General features: G+C 42.3%; 1 protein-coding gene across 1 annotated transcript in view; it reads left to right on the top strand.

Annotated features, from left to right (window-relative positions):
- GABRG1 (gamma-aminobutyric acid type A receptor subunit gamma1) overlaps positions 1 to 23257 on the top strand; it is a 103779-nt gene that overhangs the window by 74979 nt on the left and 5543 nt on the right. The window contains exons 6-8 of the mRNA XM_006162884.2: positions 4310 to 4447; positions 4573 to 4725; positions 13783 to 13994. Coding sequence (XP_006162946.1) covers positions 4310 to 4447; positions 4573 to 4725; positions 13783 to 13994 — 503 coding nt within the window. The remainder of the gene's footprint in view (positions 1 to 4309; positions 4448 to 4572; positions 4726 to 13782; positions 13995 to 23257) is intronic.

The raw sequence follows: 23257 nt of genomic DNA, 5'->3' as shown, positions 1-23257 counted from the left end.
ACTTAAAAATGAAATAATTTAAAATGAAACAAGACAAAATACTATTTCCAGAAGTGTGGATTATATTCAAATCTCATATATAAAGTAATTATAAATACTATTTTATTTCTTGCTTTTAAACTAAAATGTGACAATAATATGTGCAGTGAAATATATATATATATTTATCTTGTTAAATTATTCTTTACAACTTTTAATTGTATTCAAATGCTCTTTTGCTATTTGGATTAAAGAAAGGAGTACTGAAGATTTGTATACAAATGCTTTTACACAGCCATTAATAAAAAGTTGGCTCAAATTCTATTTGTCTTCCTGAAGGCTTGATTTAACTTTATGACATTGGATTTTAATATATGTTTTAAAAACTGGTTTGGTATGAGAATTGACTACATGGATAGCAATATTTGAGAAGAATTAATGAGTAAGAAAAGCCAAGGCATTCAATAGAAATAAATTTATTTTCATTTTAAAAAGGAACACAATAAAATAATTCTAATTAACAATAATGTACTATATATTTCAAAATATACATAAGCTAGAAGAGAGGATATTGAATATCCCCCAACACTAAGAAATGATAAATTTTTGAGGGGATGGATGTGTTAATTACCTGGATTTGGTCATTACACATTGTCTACATGTATTAAAATACCATACTGCTGGGGCTGACAGACTGCATGGTGGTTAAGGCACTTGCCTCCCACATGGCCAACAGTGATTCAAGTCCTGGACGTGGTAACTTGCTTTCTCTCTCTCTCTCAGATCAAATTGAAGAATAATAACAATAAATAAAATAAAATAAATAATTCTTTAAAAATATCATTCTATACTCCATAAATATGTGCAATTAGTATGTGTCAATTAAGAAAATAAAGACAAAGATAAAATAAATAATTCTTTAAAAATATCATTCTATACTCCATAAATATGTGCAATTAGTATGTGTCAATTAAGAAAATAAAGACAAAGAAAAAGAATGAAGCACAGAGAAGTGACTAAAGCTAAATAATTTGAACTTAAAAACTCAATATTTCTTCCAAAAGAGTGGTTGCTGCACACTCAAGTAGCACTATTAGTTTTATTTTGCACTTCCTAGCATTTATCCTCTCATCTATTTTGCAGAAATATCTTTCTAGGTGACGTTCAATTACGTAAGTCTTTAGAACATGTCAAATGTCGCCTCTATCTGCAGATCATCTAATGCTAGTTCCCTTCTGTCAAACTGGATTTTTTCATAGGTATCCTAGAACCGACTAGCAAAAGAGTGTAATATAACTTTTTATGCATTAAGTACTACCTTGCTCCTTCACTTACTAAATTTCCAGATATCTCTTGTTGCCCTTTATTAATCATTTTATTGACTTTTCTTAATCATTTTTGTCTCATTGCAACATCCTTTGGTATTAATGATCTCATCTCTCACTCCTTTGAGTTTCAAGAATTAACTTCTCAAAGAACAGAACAGCCAGATCACAACAAAGACTTGACTATATGAACACTCAAGGAATTGCTAATATGCAGATATTTGAAGATGTAGCTCCTGGACTTTCCTTTAAACATTTTTCCCAAATCCTGGTGTGACATTTCTTTGGGGTTCGATTGTCCGTGGAGAATTAATTTATCCTTGTGAATGCGATGGTGTGTCAGTGGCATAGTGTAATACTTATGGCTAGTTTTGAAGCACTCTCTGTAGGTTCAGTAGAGATTAAACCCTCTGTATTTGCTTTAAGACAAATGTGCGTGGGAGATCTTGTTGCAGCCCCCATTTAAGAGTATCAAGAGATGCAGCGTGGCTAAGCTCCTGTATGTTATGACCACGTTCAGTTGCCTCTGGAATCAAAAAGGAAAAGAACTATGAAAAGCAGGATGGCTAGAGCCTTAGAGAACAAGAGAGAAGGAAAAAAAATGACAAAAAGATTTTTAAATAAATTACTAAATATGTTAGCTGTTTTACCGAATGTCTGCTAAGGGCTCCTGATGCAAAGTGAGATGCTATTTAAGTTGATCGGTGAACTCTGTTTCTGTAATGTGGTAGATGGTATTGGTTCAAAGCAATTATAAAATTTTCTCAAGAGCATTTTAGTAATCACAAAGAGGAAGAAGATCAGAGGTGGCCGAGTGGCTAAGTGCAATGTTCAGAGAGGCTGAGCCATGTAAAGTTCCCAGTTTAAGTCTGCAGACCTCCCTGAATACCCTGGGCACACGCTACCCATGATCTGGGTCTGGCTGGAAGCTGAGTGTGGACCATGAGGTGGAGACTCCCTGGGGATACTATCTCTTTCCTTGGCTTCTCTTTCTGTATCTCTCTTGTTCATGGAAGGAGTAAAAAACAAATGAACAAAAACTTAAAAAGAAAAAAATACAAGTAGTAAGACATTTTCTGCCACCAAGGTTTGTAGGCAGTTGAGACCCAAAGACATTTATAAAATGAGATGATTTTGAGATTTTGTTTTCACAATCTCATGGGGTAGAAATGTAATAGAAAAAGGCTCCACATACAGCTGGAATACAAAAGGCTGGGCACTTAGAATCACATGAAAGAATCCCCCTTATGCACACACACAAAACCAGTGTGAGCTGAAAGGAGAGTTCCCCTAAAGTCGGCATACTGGGTAAAGTAACTGTTATGGAGAAGATCAAATCACAAGCCCACTCTCAAATGGATTTTCAGCCTAAACGTTTTCCACTTGGTTGGTATAAAGAACCCTTAGGGACTTTTCTGACGTGTGGCAGAATCAAAAATGCATGCTTTGTGGAAGAACAAACCTCATTCTAGACAGAGTAGACAAGAACATTTTTAACACAAATAACCAACAAAATTACCTAGTGTCCAAGATATGTAAAACATTTATAGAAACATAATGAAAAAGGAGAAGAAAACTCCAGGCCAGCCAGTGGTGTGGTGGTCGGGGCAACTGCATCACATATGGCCATCTGTGGGGGTTGGAGTCTTGTATCCAGTGGCTTGAAGAACACACTGTGTGTGTGTGTGTGTGTGTGTGTGTGTGTGTGCACGCACACGTGCACATGCCCAAAATCCCAAGAGGAGAATGGAAGAGAAGGAATTGAGACATGGCCATTTCCCTGGGGATGTTCTCTCATTTCCCTCTTTTTCTGTCTCTGTGTCTCTCTCCAGTGAGCTCATACACCGTATAGCAAAAACAAAACAAAACAAAAGAGAGAGAGAGAGAGAGAGAGAAAACCCAATAAAATAATGACCAATTAAATAAGCAAGTCTTCAAAACAGAAACCCGAAACTCTAAAACATACATTAAAAAATTGAAATTGCTAGATTTTATGAATAATTAAGACAGGTGAAATAAGATATACTAAAGTAATAATAAAGTAATAAAATAAAATAAAGTAATAATTAATGAAAGAAATTACATACAACTGCCCATATCAGGATTGATGAAAATATGAACCCATGTGAACTTTTACACTTCGGCTGGTGAGAGTATATTTTGGTTTACTCTTTATGGAAAAAAAATGAACCTATCTAATAAAATAGAATTCTATGTCACCTTTTCCATACCTGTGTTTGTACCTCAGAGAAACTCTTGCATGTGTGAGCATAAAATTTATAGAAAATAACTGTCATAGAAAAACAATAAATGGATTTCAAAAATTTTGCATTAACATTAACTAGTACTTTAGTTCCATTTTCCCACGAGCTTTCTGAAATCAACATGGGTTCATCTTCCCATTAATCCTGATATGGGCAGTCTTATGTACTTTGTCTTGAGAGGCATGAATGATCATATGAGTAGCAGCAATGTATGTTATGACCCACAAGAAACATTATAAGTATCTACTACAGCGAAATGGATAAATACATTTTTATACATTTTCATGATGGAACAAATTTAGCTCTGTATAATAGCATTGATGACTATCACAATATATTAAAAGAAGATGCAAAATAATGCATCAACATTATTTTTAGAAATACTCAAACAGAGGTAACAAAACTAAAGCTGTATTTCTCCGAGATACATATCAAAGATCTATAACACAAAAATAGGGGATGTAACAGAAATCAGGATCCTCAACACCTCAAGATGGCAGGGGAGTCCTATTTTGGGATGAATACGTGGGCTTTACTGGATGCTGTTTCTTGATTTAAATGGATTACACAGCTTATCAAATGATTATTCTCTATACATGCATATTTATACAGTATATCTCTGTTTGGCATGTCTTCTAATAAAAAATGAAGGCGTTTTAAGAATTTATCTTTGGATAATATCAATAGTATTGCAGTGGTAACAGATATTTATCTTGCTCATTTATTTTTTAATTTCCCTAGATGGATATCCTAAAAATGAAATTGAATATAAGTGGAAAAAACCCTCAGTTGAAGTGGCTGATCCTAAGTACTGGAGATTATATCAGTTTGCATTTGTAGGATTAGCCAACTCCACTGAAATCTCTCACACGATCTCTGGTAAGGAGAAATTACAAGTCAGCCAATGATAGCAGCATGAACTGGCACTTGTTTTTAAATGTATGGATTGGGATCTATACTTTTATACATTTCGTAGCCAAAATAAAACACGCGTTTCCCTCCAGGAGATTACGTGATCATGACCATCTTTTTCGACCTCAGCAGACGAATGGGCTACTTCACTATTCAGACCTACATCCCCTGCATCTTGACGGTTGTGCTCTCCTGGGTGTCTTTCTGGATCAATAAAGACGCGGTGCCTGCAAGGACATCGCTGGGTATGATGAGCAGTACAAGCTCTGTTTGTCATAGCATTTTTAAGCATGTTCATGTTTTAAGCATTTTCTATATTTTATAGCAATATAGAGTCGCACATGTTGAATGTTCCTTTTAAACTATAATCAAGCAAAAAAAAAATGATTAAAAAAAACCTGTAATGAAGTAGAGGCACACTGCAGAATTCTTGGTCTGGTCCTCAGGTTCAGCTGTAGGCCACTTCATCAAGCAGATACCACAGTCAAGAAGTCACACACTTCCTTAGCTTCCGGGATATCTAATAATTAGTCTATGAAGTGTGCAGTGGCGTGATGTCTACAGAGCAGGCATGCCTTTATTTTAGAGTGGTGTACTGTTCACGTGGTCAGTCATGTGAGCCCTCAGGAGGTCATAATCATTCCGCTGGTGGAGGGTCTTGCCTCACTGTTGACGGCTGCTGCCTGATCGGGGTGGTCTTGGTTTCCGAAGGCTGGGGTGTCTGTGATAGTTTCTTAAACAAGGCAATAAGGAAGCTTGCTGTATTGTGGATTTTTTTCTTTACAAAAGATTTATCTCGCAGCTTGCAATCCTGTTTGATACTGTTTTAATCACGATAGAATTTTTTTTCAAAATTGGAATCAATATTCCCAAAATGTGGCATTGCTTTGTCAGCTAAGTTTATGTCGCAGTCTAAATCCCATGTCATCATGTCAGTAAGGTTCCCAGCACTTTTACTGGGAGAGGATTCCTTCTCAAGAAGCCACCTTTTGCCCATTCATAACAGGTAATTCCTCATCTGTTTGATTGTGGTAGTCCGATGCAGTCAAAGCTCTAGGTTCCACTTCAAATTCTAGTTTTCCTTCTCTTTCTACTACACCTGCACTGGCTTCCTTCAGTGCTGTCTTGGACTCCTCAAAGAAATCCGTGAAGGTTGAATCCACTTCTAACAAATCCTTTAAAAGTTGACATGTTGACTTCTTCCTATGAATCATGAATGTTTTAACGACATCTAGAAGGACAGATGTTTTCCAGAAGATTTTCAATCTGCTTTGCCCAGATCCAGCAGAGGAATCAGTGTTTATTGAAACTATAGTCATATCTTTTCCTTTTTCTTTTTCTTTTTTTTAAGGTTTTTGCCATGGGTGTGTGTGCTCACCAGAAAGAGAAAAAGACAGAGATAGTGAGAGGGGAAGTGAGAAATCACCCCTAGGGTGGATGGCCATGCTGCAATTCCTTCTCTTCCATTCTCTTCCCGGGATCTTAGGCATGCACGTACACGTTCCTGGCATAAGATTCAAGTCACCACGTCTGGAACTCGAACCATGTTTGACCATGTGGGAATCCAGCAATGCTACGTCATCAGCTGGCCCCGTCTCTCCTTTCTTAATTTTTTTTGTTTTTTGCCATAGGGCATTTGTGCTCCTCAGAGAGAGACAGTGAGAGGGAAAGATAAGCAGTCATTGGGCTTTGTTGTTCCTTTCACAGAGCAACAGCAGAATCGATTCAGTGTAATTCTTGAGAGTCCTAGAACTTGGTAACAGTAAGTGAACATTGGCTTCACCTTCATGTCCCCAGCTGCCTGAGCCCTAATAAGAGCATCAGTTTGTCCTTTGAAGTCAAGCATTGGCTTCTCTCTATCTATAGAAGTCCTAGATGGCAGCTTCCAGTAGAAGACTGTTTGTCTCCGCTGGAAACCTGGTTTTTAGGGCAGCCGCCCAGGTTTCTGTCAGTGATCTTAGCTACACCTTTTGGATAACTTGCTGCAGCTTCCTCATTGGCATGTGCCATTTCACTTTTCACTGTTTGCTGTGGAGTGGGCTTCTCTCTGTGAGCTTCAAGAAGCAACCTCTGCGAGGACCCTCCAACTTTTCCTCTGCAGCTTCCCCACCTCTCTCAAGCTTCATAGACATGAAGACAGTCTGGGCCTTGTCCTGGATCAGTTTTGATTTAAGGGAGTGTCGTGGTTGTTTAATCTCCTATCCAGACCACTGGAGAGAAGAAACTTTCTCCTTAGCAGCAGAAGGCTGTTTCACTTTCTGTGTGTGCGTGGCCACTGGAGTACCACTTTTAAATTCCTTCTGGAACTTTTCCTCTGCATTCGCCACTGAGCTAGCTGGCACTCTCGAATTTCAACATGTCTTCCTTACTGAGCTCATTTTTTCCTAGCATTTAACTTACAGAGAGAGTGTGGAACTCTTCCTTCACTTGAACACTTATAGGCCACTGTAGGGTATGAATTGGCCTAATTTCCATATTCGTATATCTTGGGGTGACGATGATAAAGTTTGAAACTTCGTGAAAATCACCGAAGCGTGACACAGACTTGAAGTGAGCTCATAGCACTGGGAAATCGCCTTGGCCTTTTGCTGATGGCCTTGCCCAGGGCACGGTTGCCAGGAACCTTCAGTCTGTAAAAGATGCAAGTTTCTGTGAAGTGCAATAAAGCAAAGTACAGTAAAATGAGGCGTGTCTGTATTAGGCTGAAAAGAATTTATGAAAAACAAGTACAGTACAGAATTTCGAAAACTGAAAATTTCAGAAAATTTCTTATTTTTCCTGCTAATGGAGGTCAAGGGAGTCATAGATGCACAGTCATTGCTCCATGGAAATCATGCATGATCCCGAGCCTTGTGTGTGTGCGTGCACATGTGTGTGTGTGTGTACATATATATACACGCATACATTTTAGTTGAGTCACTGATAACCAGCATTTATTTCCTGGGGTCTCTTTGAATGACTTTGACATCCTCTGCTTTTCCAGGGTTGCAGAGAACAATCAACTATCCCCAAAGCACAAGTAGTTAAAAGGAACAAAATGCCCTGCGGCTTCTGTCATATGTAAGATGTGTAATTAGTCTGCAAATATTTCAGAGTCACCTGTACAATAACACTGATTAAAAGGGCAATTTGGGCTTCACACTTGAGAAAATATATTTGCTCTCTTTCTGTAGCGATCTATTGAAATAGTCACATAAGAAAGTAAATGACTAATTACCGTACATTCATTTAAAAACACGATCCCCTACATTCATGCATTGATACAGAAAGAAAACCTGCTCATCAAGTGACTCATCCCCAAGATCGGTGTAAGACGTGAATCATACTGCTGATCATCGTGTCTTAGCAAAACCGAAAGCTGAAACTACTTATGTTTTAATCTGACAGAGTTTCGTTGGTGTTGGAGTTGTTTAAATGAGGCACACACATAGACACACTGAGAAAGTGGGAGGAAGAGAGGGACAGAGATTACTTTTCATTTATTTATTTTTTGGAGAGATTTTAGCTATAGGGCATGTGTGCTCACTGGAGAGAGAGAGAGAGAAACAGAGATAGCAAGTGAGAAATCACCCCCCCCCCACCAGGAGGAATGGCCCTACTCCATTCTCCTCTCAGGATTTTGGATACACACTCACACACACACACACACACACACACACACACACGTGTCCATAGGGAGTGTTTTTTTTTTTTTTTTGAGAGGTTTTCGCTATAGGGCGCATACGCTCGCCAGACACACAGAGAGAGACATAGAGAAAGAAAGCGAGAAATCACCCCCCAGGGGAATGGTCACGCCGCAGTCCCTTCTCCTCCATTCTCCTCTCGGGATCTTGGGCACGCACGCACACGGCCCGGCGTGAGTTCTAAGCCACCGGGTCCGGGACGCGAACCGCGGTCGACTACGTGGGAGTCTAGCAACATAGCCATTACGCTAACTGCTGGTTCCCAGTCCATAGGGAGTTTTAAGCCACTGGGTCCAGGACTTGAACCACAGTTGACTACGTGGAAGTCTGGAGACGTAACCATTACATCATGTGCTGGTCCCCAGAGATGATCTTTGACAGGGTCTCACCATGTCTCCCTGCTTCCTGCCCAGCCTCCCAGTTAGTAGGACCCCAGGTGCTCAGCGGCAAATCCACATTCAGCCCGTGCGCGTTGGGCCAGCAGCAGAGCCTGGCCCCGCTATGACGCCTCGGCCAACATGCAGGACACCTCCTTGTGCCACTCAGCCTGGACCTTAAAGAGGTTTCCGTGTGGTCTCTGTGGAGGCTGGTAAATAGTTCCGTTTGATTCATATAGTGAAATGCAGGTCACATAACAGCGTCAGTGAAAAGCCTGAGGCACCTACCTTTGTACACAGAAATGCACTTCCCATGGAAGACTAACACCGCTAGTGGGCAAAATCCACTCAGATCTGAGGGGTTTGATCTATTTTAAATTATTTTATGTTCTGAGGTGTCTTATCTCAGGTTCTTTGGATGCTAGTATAACTCAAACATTGTATTTTTGTTATTCTTCTATTTTTTCCCTAAGAATTATTAGAATGGATTATTTCTACCACCAGGTTGATATGAACCTTTGCTTTGTCAAAGTGTATAAAGCCATATGCGGAATGCCATGGAGGAGAAAAGCCAAGTGTAGAACTAGATTTTTGCATGCATTTATAAATTTTCAGTGTTAGCAATTGTACAGATAAAGCACAGACAGATTAGACCTGATCTCTTATCAATGTAGCTGGGGAATCGAGATTTTCTTGGAAATATACATACATACATGTGTGCACGTGTGAGTATGCTTCCAATGGTTCCTAGAAAAACGGAATTGACGTACAAGTTTATGTTAATGGCAAAACATTTTGTAATCCATGCATAGTTCTTTTCATGATGTGCATTTTCCATGAACTTTCTGAAGACCCTGGTATCAGGGTAAGATAGTTTTCTGAGTTTATGCATTCAACATTGCGTTCTTTAAAACACTTATCAAATGCTTAGCTTGATAGGCATTTATCAAATGCACTCACGGAATCAGGCAGTGTTCTTGGTGCTGCCGTGTTCAGAGTGGAAGTGACGAAACATTGGAGTTCAGTGTGTTTATATACGTTTAGGGGAAGCAGGTGCTGTACAAGCATACGAAACACGGAGAAGGGCCAGCAGCCGGTGTGGCAGTTAAAACCGTGGATTCCCACGTGGCCAGCCACCATCTGAGCCCTGGACCCTGAGGCTTGAAAATCACGTCTGGTGCATGTTCATGCGTTTCTAAAATCCCAAAGGCGAGTGGAGGAGAAGGGATTGCCGCGTGGCCATCCCCCCGAGGGGGTGTTTCTCACTTTCCCTCTCTCAGTTTCACTCTGTCTCTTCCACTGAGTGCACACAGGCTACGGCAGAAACCTACTAAGCAAACATTAAAAACCTGTAACGAAGCTCAGTGAGTGCTAAAGCTCATGAAGAAGGGAAGAGACAAATGGTTAGAAGACGACGGAGGTGGGGTGGACATGAGGGCGACTGTCTCACTGTGGTGTTGGGGTGATCTCGCTCAGGAGGTAGCATTGGAGCAGTGACCCGGTGAAGCTCGGGCTAGCCTGGTGGGTATTCGGTAGAAAGGTAGTCCAGGCAGGGGAATGTCTGAGTTTCTGAAGTGGGAACTTCCTGTGATGCTTGGGGTTCAGAAAGATGATGGCTGTGGTGGGACTGACTAGAATGTTGGAGAAAATGAGATGATAACGTGGCCAGTGGTTGGGGCCAGCAAGTGGAGTGGTGGTTAAGCACTGGACTCCCACATGGCCAACCGTGGTTCAAGTCCTGGACCTGGTGGATTGCTCTCTCATTTTCCCACTCTCTCTCTCTCTCTCTGTCTCTTTTGGGTCAAATTTTAAAATAATAATAATAAAATCAAAATAAAATAATTCTAAAGAAAATGTGACCAGTGGTTAAGCAAGCTAGGATTATCTAAGTCTTCGTGGGTCACTTCAAGGACTTTGAACTTTATTCCACATAGAGTGGGAGACTCTTGTAGGCTCTTGAGCAGGGGAAGCCAGGGAGGAAAAAGCAACAATGTTCAAAATTATTTTTTTATTATCTCCTTAGTGTCCCATATGTTTTCTTATTCCTATGAACTCAGAAATATTTTAATAGGAAATCTACCATGTTCTTCTCAAGATCACCACTGTGAAATTAATTACAAAACGGAAGTGAATGTCTGAAAACCAACTCCTGCTGGTTATTTATTTATTTTTTTTGCCTATGAAGTAGAAATGGAATAATATTTTAATAAAGGAAAAGTGAATGCACTCTTGATAGCAAAATCAAACCATACATTGGCATAAAGATTTTTTTTTTATATATGTAGGGATGAAACCTGAATAGGGAAGCCAGGAATCGCTTTGGAAATCTACCTTTGTCTGACTATGGGAATACTGAAATTTAGTAAGTGTCTCTCTAGAGAACTACGAAAGTTGAGTGAGACCTGCATTCATTGAAATTACCTAGCCTTCCTCATACACAAAGTCTTTTTATACATTTAGGTTTCAAAACACTTGAAGCAAAAACTGTCAGGAACAATGGGAGAAGCAGACAAGTCTCCAGTCCCACCGGGACATTTCCACACCCTTTCCCCCACCGTTGTTAGTGTACAAGCAAGCTCCTGGTGAGGGGGGAATCTGGCTGAGGCCACCAGCCACTTGACCTGGCTAACATGGGTTTAGCGTACTTTTAAAACCATATCCCTCTGTGTCTCCCTGAGAACATTCAGGAAGGGAGGGAGAGCTGCATCCCCAGCAACGTGATCCTCCTCTGTCTCTGAGTCTGGACGGTGGAACACATGTGTACCATGTATGCCCAAGAAGCAACCCCACAGCTTTCTCCCGTGGCTTTTTCCTGCCATGCCCTGCCTCGCGTCCTGAGCTGACTGGTGTTGACAGGTCACTGCATCTATGCTCAGGACTGGTATTTTCAAGAGCACAGGAAACATTAACCTCAATAACATGAATCTCTGCAACATTCAAAACCCAACATTTTCATGGTGTATTTCCTGACAAAAATGGAAGTAAATTAAAAGTTAATAGAAATAATATAACTCATGATGACTTTACATGCTTCAAAATTGTTAAGCAATCTTTTAGGTAACTTTAGCTAGAATAAGAATGGGAGGGAAATTAGAAAATATTTCATTTTAGTACAATTTTAATAAAAATTAAATAGCGAAAAGGTAGGACTCTTAGCTAATTCAAGTTATCATATACGAAAGCATCATATTAATTTGGATTTATTCTAACTGTGTACGGCAGGAAATGTTTTAATAAGCTGTTTAATAAACCATTTTAATAAAAACTAAATATAAATATTTATGGGAAGTAGCATAAGTACTCTTTGGAGGAAAAATAATACTTTTAAAATACGAATATTAGAGAGAGAGAATGATTTAAAATCGTTAACTTAAATATCTACTTTAAGAACAAATCAGTTAATTAGATATCTTTTGTATGTATTTATTGTAAATGCCAACTAAGATATTAGTGTGTCACTTTTTATTCAGAGAGAGATTTTTTTTTTTTGAGAGGTTTTCGCTATAGTGTGTGTGCGCTCGCTGGACAGACAGAGAGAGACAGAGAGACAGAAAGCGAGAAATCACCCCCCAGGGGGGATGGTCACACCGCAATCCCTTCTCCTCCATTCTCCTCTCGGGATCTTGGGCACGCATGCACATGCACCCAGCGTGAGTTTTAAGCCACCGGATCCAGGACGTGAACCGCGATCGACTACGTGGGAGTCCAGCGACATAGCCATTACGCTAACTGCTGGTTCCCAGAGAGATTTTTGCTATAGGGCACATGCACTCACCAGAGAGACAAAGAGAGACAGAGAGACAGAAAATGAGAAACTGTGGGGATGCCACGCCATGGTCCCTTCTCCATTCTCCTCTCAGGATTTTGGGCACACACATGTGTCCTGTGAGAGTGTCAAGCCTCCAGGTCCGGGGCTCTAAAGGCTGTCCAGCATGTGGGAGTCCAGGTCCTTAACCATATGCCACCTGCTGGTCCCAGGTGTGTCACTTTTTTAATGAGAGGCACAGAGGTGTTAAAAAGCTCCCTAAGATCACAGAGCTAATGGGCAAAGATGTCAGAGATCAACCTCGGTTTGCCTCCACGACCCTAAATTCATCTGTGTCCTCTTTAATTTCCTTCAATCCTAAGAGATGGTGACAGTAAAGAGAAGAGCATGTGAGGGGAATCGTCTGGACTGTGCCCATGGACACATGAGGGCAAGAAGTGGCCATTGCCTTCACGACACTGAAGAGACTCAATCTTATCAAGATAAATATTGCCACTCCATAAATGTAGGCCGAATGAGGGAGTATCTAGCATTATACTTACTACTTTTGTGAGAGGAAACAGTTCTACTCATGCGGCCAGATATGGTGAGGCCAAGAAGGAGGATAAAGAGAGATGTAACACGTGCCTCTGGGATTTAGGAAACCTTCGATTAATTTTGGGAAGAACGGCCAAGGGCCAGTGAGACCCCCAGATACATACATAGGGCTGGGGCTCTGGAGGGTATCCCAGTGATACAAGATCAACTCTTCAAAGAAAGAAGCTTGTTCTTGTAAAGTATCCCTTGGTATAATTATGCCTGTATTCATTATTTGAACTTTAAGACTTATAAAATAGTTTTAATGGACAAGCAGGTGGCATGGTGGTTAAGACGCTGGACTCCCATGGCCGACCATGGTTCAAATCTTGAACCTGGAGGTTGGCTTTCTTACCTTCCCTCTCTCTCTGTGCGTGTCTCTCTCTGGCGAGTGCATGTGCCCTATAGCAAATTTTAAAATAATAATAAATACAATGAAATAATTCTAAAAAAAAATGGATTTAATTGAAGGTATGGGATAAGAAAGCAATGAGGAGGAGGGCGAGGAGGGCGGTCCCTGTCCTGTCAATGCCACCTTTCACTGACACTCCTGACCTGGTCCTCCTTGGCCGGGTCTCGCCCATGGCACACACAGCTGTGAGAAGATGGGACATAAAGCTGTCCTTTCGGGCGACACGTACCAGCTGAGAGATGGATTTTCTGTTCCTACGGGGAGAGGGAATGATCGGTAGTGGGAGTCAGCTTAAGGCCCACAGTCATTTAAATGATTAAGATGTACAGAGACGAGAGCACCCTGAACACATGTCGCTATGGTTACCAGACTCTTGTTCCGTAAATGGCTAGTAATCATACCCTCTGTTTCCATGGGTACTTCTGCTCGGGGCATTGTCAGGTGGAAGAACAAAAGTGGTCCAAGTGATTTTTCTCCGCCCCTCGCAGGCATCACCACGGTCCTGACCATGACAACCCTGAGCACCATTGCCAGGAAGTCCTTGCCGAAGGTGTCCTACGTGACCGCCATGGACCTCTTCGTGTCTGTCTGCTTCATCTTTGTTTTCGCAGCCTTGATGGAATATGGAACGCTGCATTATTTCACCAGCAACAAGAAGGAAAAGCCTGAGAGAGACCGAAAGCTGAGGAACAAGGCCTCGGTATGTGGAAACCTCTCGCGTCATAAATCCAGACTGACCCGTGGTGTCTTGTCGTTGTGAGTGCGTGCAGTCTGTGAGCTCGGGTGACAGGGGTGCTGGGCTTCCCGGGGTGAATGAGGAGGCGGGCAGGGTGTCTAACATGCCCCCCGGGAAGGCTGCCTTTGCGTCTCCCCAAGCCCTCTGTGGAGCGACCTATGCACAGAGGCTCCTTATGCTGAGATATTTTGCCGTTAAATTCTTTGTTCCTAAAACATTAAGATTCTTTTTGAAATAATTGTTTATGTAATTTTATTTATTCATTCATTTCTTTTCATTTGACCAGAGATAAACAGAGAGAAAGAGAGAGAAAGTGAGAATGAATTCCCCCAGGTCCAGGATTTGAACCATGGTCAGCCATGTGGGAGTGTCCAGTGCCATAACCACTATGCCACTTGCTGGTTTCCAAACATTAGGATTTAAAACAGTCAGGATTCCGTTTTTGTGTTAGAATTGAAATTGCGAACGCTCAGTGGCCACGGAATCAGCCTATTTTTAGAGATCAAGGTCGGCCTTTGATGCTAACGTCCAGCCGCGTTTGGAAGTCAGTTACGGCTTTCTTTTCACATCCTTGTGTATTTCTACCCCCGTTCCTCCTGTGCTGTCACACATCAGCCTTACACCACATCCGGTGTATGTATCAAAACTGAGTCTGGGGGACCAGCACTTAGCGTAATGGCTATGTCGCTGGACTCCCACCTAGTCGACTGCGGTTCGTGTCCCGGACCCAGTGGCTTAAAACTCACTCTGGGCGCGTGTGCGTGCGTGCCCAAGATTCCGAGGGGAGAATGGAGGAGAAGGGATTGCGGCGTGGCCATCCCCCCTGGGGGTGATTTCTCGCTTTCTGTCTCTGTCTCTGTTTGTCTGGTGAGCACACACGCCCTATAGAAAAAAAAAAAACCCAAAAAAAAAAAAAAAAAAAAAAAAAAAAAAAACAAACTGAGTCTACTGATCCTAACGTACCGGGCTAGGAGAAGACACCTGTAGTTTCCCTAACAATAGCGACTGTTACAGCCTGAAGTGAAAATCTAACACTTACTACACATTCCAGGCACTCCTCTGAACAGTTTACATGCGTGATTCATACATGCTCAGAGAAACACTCTAAGTGCAGATTCGACGACAGCCTTAATAACCACAGGACCAACAGTGACTCACTGCCCGGGTCTGCTGTGGCACTCCGGCTCCAGCTGGGGTCCTTCCTTGCACTGCCTGTCCCCACGGGGCTCAGAAAAATAGACATTTGTTCTCCAAAATTAACAAAAAAGACACTCATGGCTGATCCCAGTGGGTTTTTCTAAGCAGATTTGTTTGAAAATACTCAAATAAATTAGAACTGTATAAAACAGCTATACTGGTGGCAAGCTTGTAAGCTCCCATAGTTCCTAGCAGGGTGTTGGAAAAGTCATGATGTGTTGTTTTCGGTTTTTCTATGCAAAAATGCATCGTGACTTTTCCAGGAACCCCACAGAATGAGGCATAGAGTTTTCCACATTATCTGACTTTGTAACTGTAAGTGCTAGAATTCAGTCCTTCTCCCTCTCCTGCGTTTCTTTCATTTTCTTTTTCTTATAAAACTTGGCCATACTTTTAAATTCTGACGGGGGGGCTGGGCTTCCGGGGGTGAATGAGGAGGCGGGCAGGGTGTCTAACATGCCCCCCGGGAAGGCTGCCTTTGCGTCTCCCCAAGCCCTCTGTGGAGCGACCTATGCACAGAGGCTCCTTATGCTGAGATATTTTGCCGTTAAATTCTTTGTTCCTAAAACATTAAGATTCTTTTTGAAATAATTGTTTATGTAATTTTATTTATTCATTCATTTCTTTTCATTTGACCAGAGATAAACAGAGAGAAAGAGAGAGAAAGTGAGAAAGAATGCCCCCAGGTCCAGGATTTGAACCATGGTCAGCCATGTGGGAGTGTCCAGTGCCATAACCACTATGCCACTTGCTGGTTTCCAAACATTAGGATTTAAAACAGTCAGGGTTCCGTTTTTGTGTTAGAATTGAAATTGCGAACGCTCAGTGGCCACGGAATCAGCCTATTTTTAGAGATCAAGGTCGGCCTTTGATGCTAACGTCCAGCCGCGTTTGGAAGTCAGTTACGGCTTTCTTTTCACATCCTTGTGTATTTCTACCCCCGTTCCTCCTGTGCTGTCACACATCAGCCTTACACCACATCCGGTGTATGTATCAAAACTGAGTCTGGGGGACCAGCACTTAGCGTAATGGCTATGTCGCTGGACTCCCACCTAGTCGACTGCGGTTCGTGTCCCGGACCCGGTGGCTTAAAACTCACTCTGGGCGCGTGTGCGTGCGTGCCCAAGATTCCGAGGGGAGAATGGAGGAGAAGGGATTGCGGCGTGGCCATCCCCCCTGGGGGTGATTTCTCGCTTTCTGTCTCTGTCTCTGTTTGTCTGGTGAGCACACACGCCCTATAGCAAAAAACTCTCAAAAAAACAAAAAAAAAAAAAAAAAAAAAAAACAAACTGAGTCTACTGATCCTAACGTACCGGGCTAGGAGAAGACACCTGTAGTTTCCCTAACAATAGCGACTGTTACAGCCTGAAGTGAAAATCTAACACTTACTACACATTCCAGGCACTCCTCTGAACAGTTTACATGCGTGATTCATACATGCTCAGAGAAACACTCTAAGTGCAGATTCGACGACAGCCTTAATAACCACAGGACCAACAGTGACTCACTGCCCGGGTCTGCTGTGGCACTCCGGCTCCAGCTGGGGTCCTTCCTTGCACTGCCTGTCCCCACGGGGCTCAGAAAAATAGACATTTGTTCTCCAAAATTAACAAAAAAGACACTCATGGCTGATCCCAGTGGGTTTTTCTAAGCAGATTTGTTTGAAAATACTCAAATAAATTAGAACTGTATAAAACAGCTATACTGGTGGCAAGCTTGTAAGCTCCCATAGTTCCTAGCAGGGTGTTGGAAAAGTCATGATGTGTTGTTTTCGGTTTTTCTATGCAAAAATGCATCGTGACTTTTCCAGCAACCCCACAGAATGAGGCATAGAGTTTTCCACATTATCTGACTTTGTAACTGTAAGTGCTAGAATTCAGTCCTTCTCCCTCTCCTGCGTTTCTTTCATTTTCTTTTTCTTATAAAACTTGGCCATACTTTTAAATTCTATTTTATTTTTCATGCTGTTGGATATTCCAAGGGCCAAATGCTTACTTTCGGATTGCCATAATATTCCATGAAAGCAGAGAACTTTGCTGACAGCACAATCCGAGAACCCGCGTTATGGAATCGAAATCACTTGCACTGTGACTCTCTCAATGTGATTTAGCTCACACAGAGGACGTTTTATGAACAAACCATCAGAGAGCAACAATGGCAACGCAGATTAAAGTTTCCATTGCTAAAGGAAAGTGAAGGATTTTTATGATTTTCCTGTAACAAAACACTGTCTGTAATTCTGTAGATTGTCCGTACCCCACTAACTCATCCATTGCTTCATTCAATTATTACCTTGAAATTTCTACATCCAGCAATATTTATTGGTACGCGTGTGTATGTGTGTGCATGTGTGTGGTCTATTAGGCAGGATCTTCCTGCCTCGGCCTCCTAGGCAGCTGGGACCACAGCCCCAGACCACAACTCCCAGCTCTTTCAGACAGGTCCTCACTGTTCCACTCAGGCCAAGCTGTAGCTCCAGTTCTCCCTTCTCAGCCTCCCAAGTAGTGGGGACCACAAGTCCACACCAATGCACCCAGCTTTTACGGTGATCCAGGAATCAAACCAGGCCTCCCACATTGTCTCAGCCTGCCAAGTGGAGCATGCAGCGTGTGGTACAGTGGCTGTGCCTAGTTTTTGGAAATTTTGATTAGAAAATATTTAGAGTAAACGTGACTAACATTAAAAGCCAGAAATGTACAATCTCGCATCGATCTGTCTAGGAATGAATAGTGTGGTTCTGTAATTACATAACCTGCGGATGCACGACCAAGAAGTGGCAGCGCTGGGAATGCAGCTCATCTGGCGACTCTGGGTCCCACACCCCCGACCACAGTTCCGGGGAGCACTCAGGGGAGCCGACACGCTGGCGTGCACACCCCAAAGTTACGATGTTAGGGAACCAGCAGTTAGCGTAATGGCTATGTTGCTGGACTCCCATGCAACCAACCGCGGTTCGCATCCCGGACCCGGTGGCTTGAAACTCACGCTGGGCACATGACAAAAAAAACAACAACAACAACAACAACAAAAAAACACCTCTCCAAAGTTACGATGTTACTCAATCATTCATCGGATATTCAGATATTCAGGGAGAATTTTTGTATCCCAGGCACTGTTGTCGGCTATTTAAGAAAAAAAAAATCTCTATGCCAAGTTTTTAAAATTTAGCATCAAGCCCACAATGCAAAGTACTGAAATGGAAGAGTAAGGGATAAAAATTAAATGATAGCTTTGAGGCACTCAACAGCAAACAGCAGCCGTTAAACTGACATATTATGACTAACTAACTGGGTGCTAAAATACCTTCTTTACAGACATCCAGGATAAATTCCTGTGGTCTTCTTTCTTTGTTCAGTCATGTTCTTCATGAGTTTTTTCAGTACTCAATGACACTCAGTAAAACCTAAGCTCAGTCATCAGACCTGACTTCCTGCCTGACTCCGTGTCCAGCCGTGCAGTCTTGCTAATTGGGCAAATCCACTGTACTTTCGTGCTGCATGGACATCTCCGTTTGCTGTTGTATCAAGCCCTTTCTTTCCAGGCTCTGTGGAATCCATGGTTTTCTCCTGGTGCAGCCAGGGCAATCGAAAGTACCACATGGACCCGGAGGGCTGACGGTACCTGGCCATTTCAGCTGTTTAAATGGTTGGTGATCGCCCATCTTTTCTCTCGCTTTCTTCTTCTTCCTCCCATCTTGCCATTTTCTTTAAAAGGCTTAACATCCAGCATTTTCCTATAAATTATTTATGGCAATATTCAGACCAAAAGAAAAGACCATGGTGAGAGTCACTGAAAGGTCTATATGTCTGTTACTAAAACTGAAATCCAGGCCAGCACGTGGCGGGGTGGTTAAGATGCTGGATTCCCACCTGGTGGACTGCAGTTCGAGCCCCCAACCTGCAGCTTGAAAATCACACTGGGCATGTGTGAGTGTGTGTCAAAAATCCCAGGAGGAGAACAGAGGAGAAAGGCATAGCCACCCCCCTGGAGGTGATTTCTCGTGCCATGGGGAAGGCACTTTGCTGACAAAGAGACATAAACTGTGTTCTTTGTTTTCAGGATTCTTTCAATCAACGTGTGGGAAAATATAGTAGAAATGTAGACACAAGATAATAAAGTACAATGCAAATAAAAGTGCTTCTATAAACATCACAAGTGAGCCAAGAGGCAGCGAGGGCATTAGCAATTCCTGTGACCAACTCCTATGGCAATCTGACGTATTAGACAGACAAGTAATGTAGTAAACATTCTGTATTTTATGAAAACAAGGTATATTTTTAAAGGCGCTATTCTCGTTCAAGTAGACACATACTGGGGCCAGCAGGTGGCTCAGTGATTAAGGCACTGGACTCCCACACGGCTGACTGTGTGGTTCGAGTCCCAGCCCTGTGGCCTGAAATTCACGCTGGGCACATGGTTGAGTGTGCCCAAAATCCTGAGAAGAGAATGGCGCAGAATAGGGATTGTGGCATGGCCATCCCCGTGGGGGATGATTTCTCACTTTCCCTCTCTCTGTCTCTGTCTCTCTCTGGGAAGCACACGCACCTTATGACAAAAACTTTTTAAAAAGAAAAGAAATAGATGAGAACTACAAAGCCCGGCCCCATGGCCTGTGCACAGTATCCGAAGCAGTCCTGCAACGCCAGGTCACACTGCGGAACCACCATTGAGCAGGCCCGCAGTGTTGGAGAGAGGCTTCTGTCCCTGTGGGTCAGTGGAGGGGGCGGCTTCCTTTCATTTCAAGTGCAAATGATTCATTCAAGAGGCATATAAACTATTAATAATTCTCCCAAAGGAAGTTCGAAAGAGAACATTTTAGAGGGAGTTTGACATCATTGAAATGGTTCTTTGAAGAATAAGTCGCAGTTTTAGGAAGAACATAGAGGACAGAGGGAGCTCAGCCAGCTGAGCTGAGGCCTACCAGGAGCACACACAGAAGGCTGGCGTGGTCCCAAGTGGTGGTGTCCTGTGCAATAGCCACGAGCCACCCACGGCTAGGTTGATCTAAATAATTCAGACGCCACAGCCCTTGGAAGCTGATGTCAGCAGTCCACAGCATGAGTCCTATTCCCATCGCCCAGGAGCCCCAGCAACGATGGCCGCCATATTGGATGGGGGGAGGTGGGATATTTCAGGCATTGCAGGAAGTTCTACTGGGCAGTGCGGGTTTCAAAAACAAGAACCCTAGGCAAGAACATGACCCATGTTAAGCACGGAAAAGTGCTTTATGGCCCGGTTGTGCAATGTCTCTGGTTCCATACTGAGAATTTAGATTTTTGTCTTGTCGGCACTGGTAAATTCTGTGCATTTCTAAGCAGGATGATATATGTGGATCTGTGTTTTGAAAGATAATTAGAAGTAGCATGGAGTATATATGTGAATGGCCAAAGAAGCAGGGCAATAACTCTAGAGACGAATACAATCATTTAAGAAGTAATAAATTATGAGCGATTGGACCAGCATGTTAGGGTTGAGATCATGTGGGTGGGGTTTGGTTCAGTTTGGTTTTCATGCCTCCAGCTCCCACCTTACAGCCATTTGCAAAGAAAAGATGTTTCCAGGCAGCCCATATCTATGTGAATAAACACGCAGGCACCGTTCAGAGCCCTAGAATAAAATGCCGTATCAATGTTCAGTTTCACAAATTGTAAAGATAGTTGGCAACGCTCCCAGGAGGGATTATGTGATATTGGTAAAATGTGAAATACAGCAAGAACGGTACTTAAATCATTGCGAAGAGTCAGTGGATGGGAGGATGTTTTCAGTAGATAAAGGAACCATTCAATATCAGTGTGACGATGGTCATATGCTCTTCTTGCGGTGTAGACACCAACACCAGTAGCTCTTCTGCTACTTTGGCTTACAAATAACATTCCTTCATTTTATTTTTCTGCTGAAAGCACCAGGAAAAACAAAACAATCACACACTGATTTGGGGGCCAATAGATGGTATAGTGATTATGTCTCTGGACTTCTACATAGCCCACCACAGTTTGAGTCCTGGACCTGGTGGCTTGAAACTCATGCCAGGTACACGTGCATCCATGGCCAAAATCCCGAGAGGAGAATGAAGGAGAAGGGATTGCAGCATGGCCATCACCCTGAGGGGTGATTTCTGTCTCTGTGTCTCTGTCTCTGTTTCTTCTGTGAGCTCTTGCACACCATTGCAAAGCAAAAACAAACAAAAAACACTGATTTTAACAGTAGTAAATGTACATGGCTGAAACAAATGAACAAATAGAACAATACCTAAATATACAAAGAGAAAAAAAAAATTCTATCGATGCCTCCTGCTATCAACTCTCAGAATTAACCACATTTTAAACATTTCTGTTTTTGCTTTCCTCTGATAGTTATTTTCACTTTACCTGTAATTCTTGGAGTACCAAACTTCAAGATATTTGTACCTTGGGTATAAAAAAGAGAAAAACTAGCTTTTCTATGATCTTTTCCCTATCCTCTTCAATATTTTATTTTACTATTAGTAGGTATTCTCTTGCTTAATTTTAAAGCTGTAAGTACTGCAGACACTTATATTTCTACTTCAAAATTCATTCTTGTGACTCTTTCTAGTCCCATTCTGTAATTAGTAGGGACTTAATAAGTTTTTGTAGCAAAAGTCTTCTCTTGTTTACCTGAAATTCTGAAGTTTTTTTATCATATTTTTCATGGTGTTAAAAAAAAAAATGTAAGGATGCTTTGAGGCTCATTCATCTCCTCCTTACTGAATATTCCTATCAAAGACAGGACAGATTTCTGGAAATTTTCTTTGTTTTAATTCCAGTTAAATTCTATTTTCTCTTATTTTTTCATCTAACTCTATTGTTAGATGAATGTTATGCTTCCTCGGTTAACCCTGTATTCCAGAATTTTTTTATCATATTTTTTCATCAAGGTATTTGTTTCCTTTATACTATCGGCAGGTTCTTTGTGATTTTATTTTAAAGGTTTGGGGGTTTTTAAAATGTACAATAACTTGAATTTCTGAGGAGTCTTCTTTCTCACTCCTTTCCTTTGTATTTTCTGGACGTGGATGCATGAACGTCTCAAGTGTTCCTGAGTGGACTAATTACTGTCGAAGGTTTAATGTTCTCTTTCCCGAGTCTTTAGAGCGAGTGATCCTAGCTATTCCTCAGCCCCTTTCTGTTAATGATCGGTTACCTCGAGTGTGGCTCCCTAGCGGGACCTGCCAGCATGGCCTGTGGCTGCTGAGTCCGCGACCTCACGTCTGGGAAGTGGAGCACGGGTTGTTTCCGAGTGGACAGCACACTGTGAGTGACAGTTCCGAGTGGACAGCACACTGTGAGTACCAGCGAGAGGCGGGTGAGGGAGGGAGCCCTGACGCCGGCGTCATCATCACTCCTTAGAGGGGCTGGAGTTCTAAGGAGCACTGCTCCTCCGCTTCTGCAGCCCGTGGCTGGACTTCCCGATGGGCAGCTGGTCTGGGGAGGGGCAGCTGGCTGGCACCAGGCTCTCTGTCCTTCTGTCACACCTGTTCTCCTACCATAGAACGAACATCTCAGGACCCTTGGCAGGAGGAAGCAGCTCCCATTATTCCTGTCCCCAGCTTCTTTATTTAAAAAAGAACTACTTAATTGTATTTATTCATTCATTTATTTAATGTGACCAGAGAAAGAGGGAAAGTGAGAAATCAAGCCACCAGGTCCGGGACTTGAACTGTGGTCAATGTGGGAATGTCCAGCACCTTAACCACCACGCCACCTGCTGACCCTCAAGTTCTCATCTTCTGAACCTTTCTTAGATGTGTCTTCATTTGGGCCACTCTACTCACTGGCCTGTTTTAATCTATGTTCTGTTTCTCAGACGTTCATCCCAAACTCTATCTTACTAATTGGTAGCTCTCCCTCACCGAGGTCCACCTCCCGCCTGCTTTTAGCACTGAGGAGGATTTTGTAATTCTTGAATATCTCAAATGATAAACAAGATTTTGTAGAAAAGAGTGGGAGGAAACCAGTACTTAGATTGGCATCCTCTTTTTTGGAGAGGTTTTTTTTTTTTTTTTTGGTATA

The sequence above is a fragment of the Tupaia chinensis genome, unplaced genomic scaffold (genome assembly GCF_000334495.1).
Source record: "Tupaia chinensis unplaced genomic scaffold, TupChi_1.0 Scaffold141090_1, whole genome shotgun sequence".
Lineage (NCBI taxonomy): Eukaryota > Metazoa > Chordata > Mammalia > Scandentia > Tupaiidae > Tupaia > Tupaia belangeri.
This window is presented reverse-complemented; position numbering and strand designations above follow the sequence as displayed.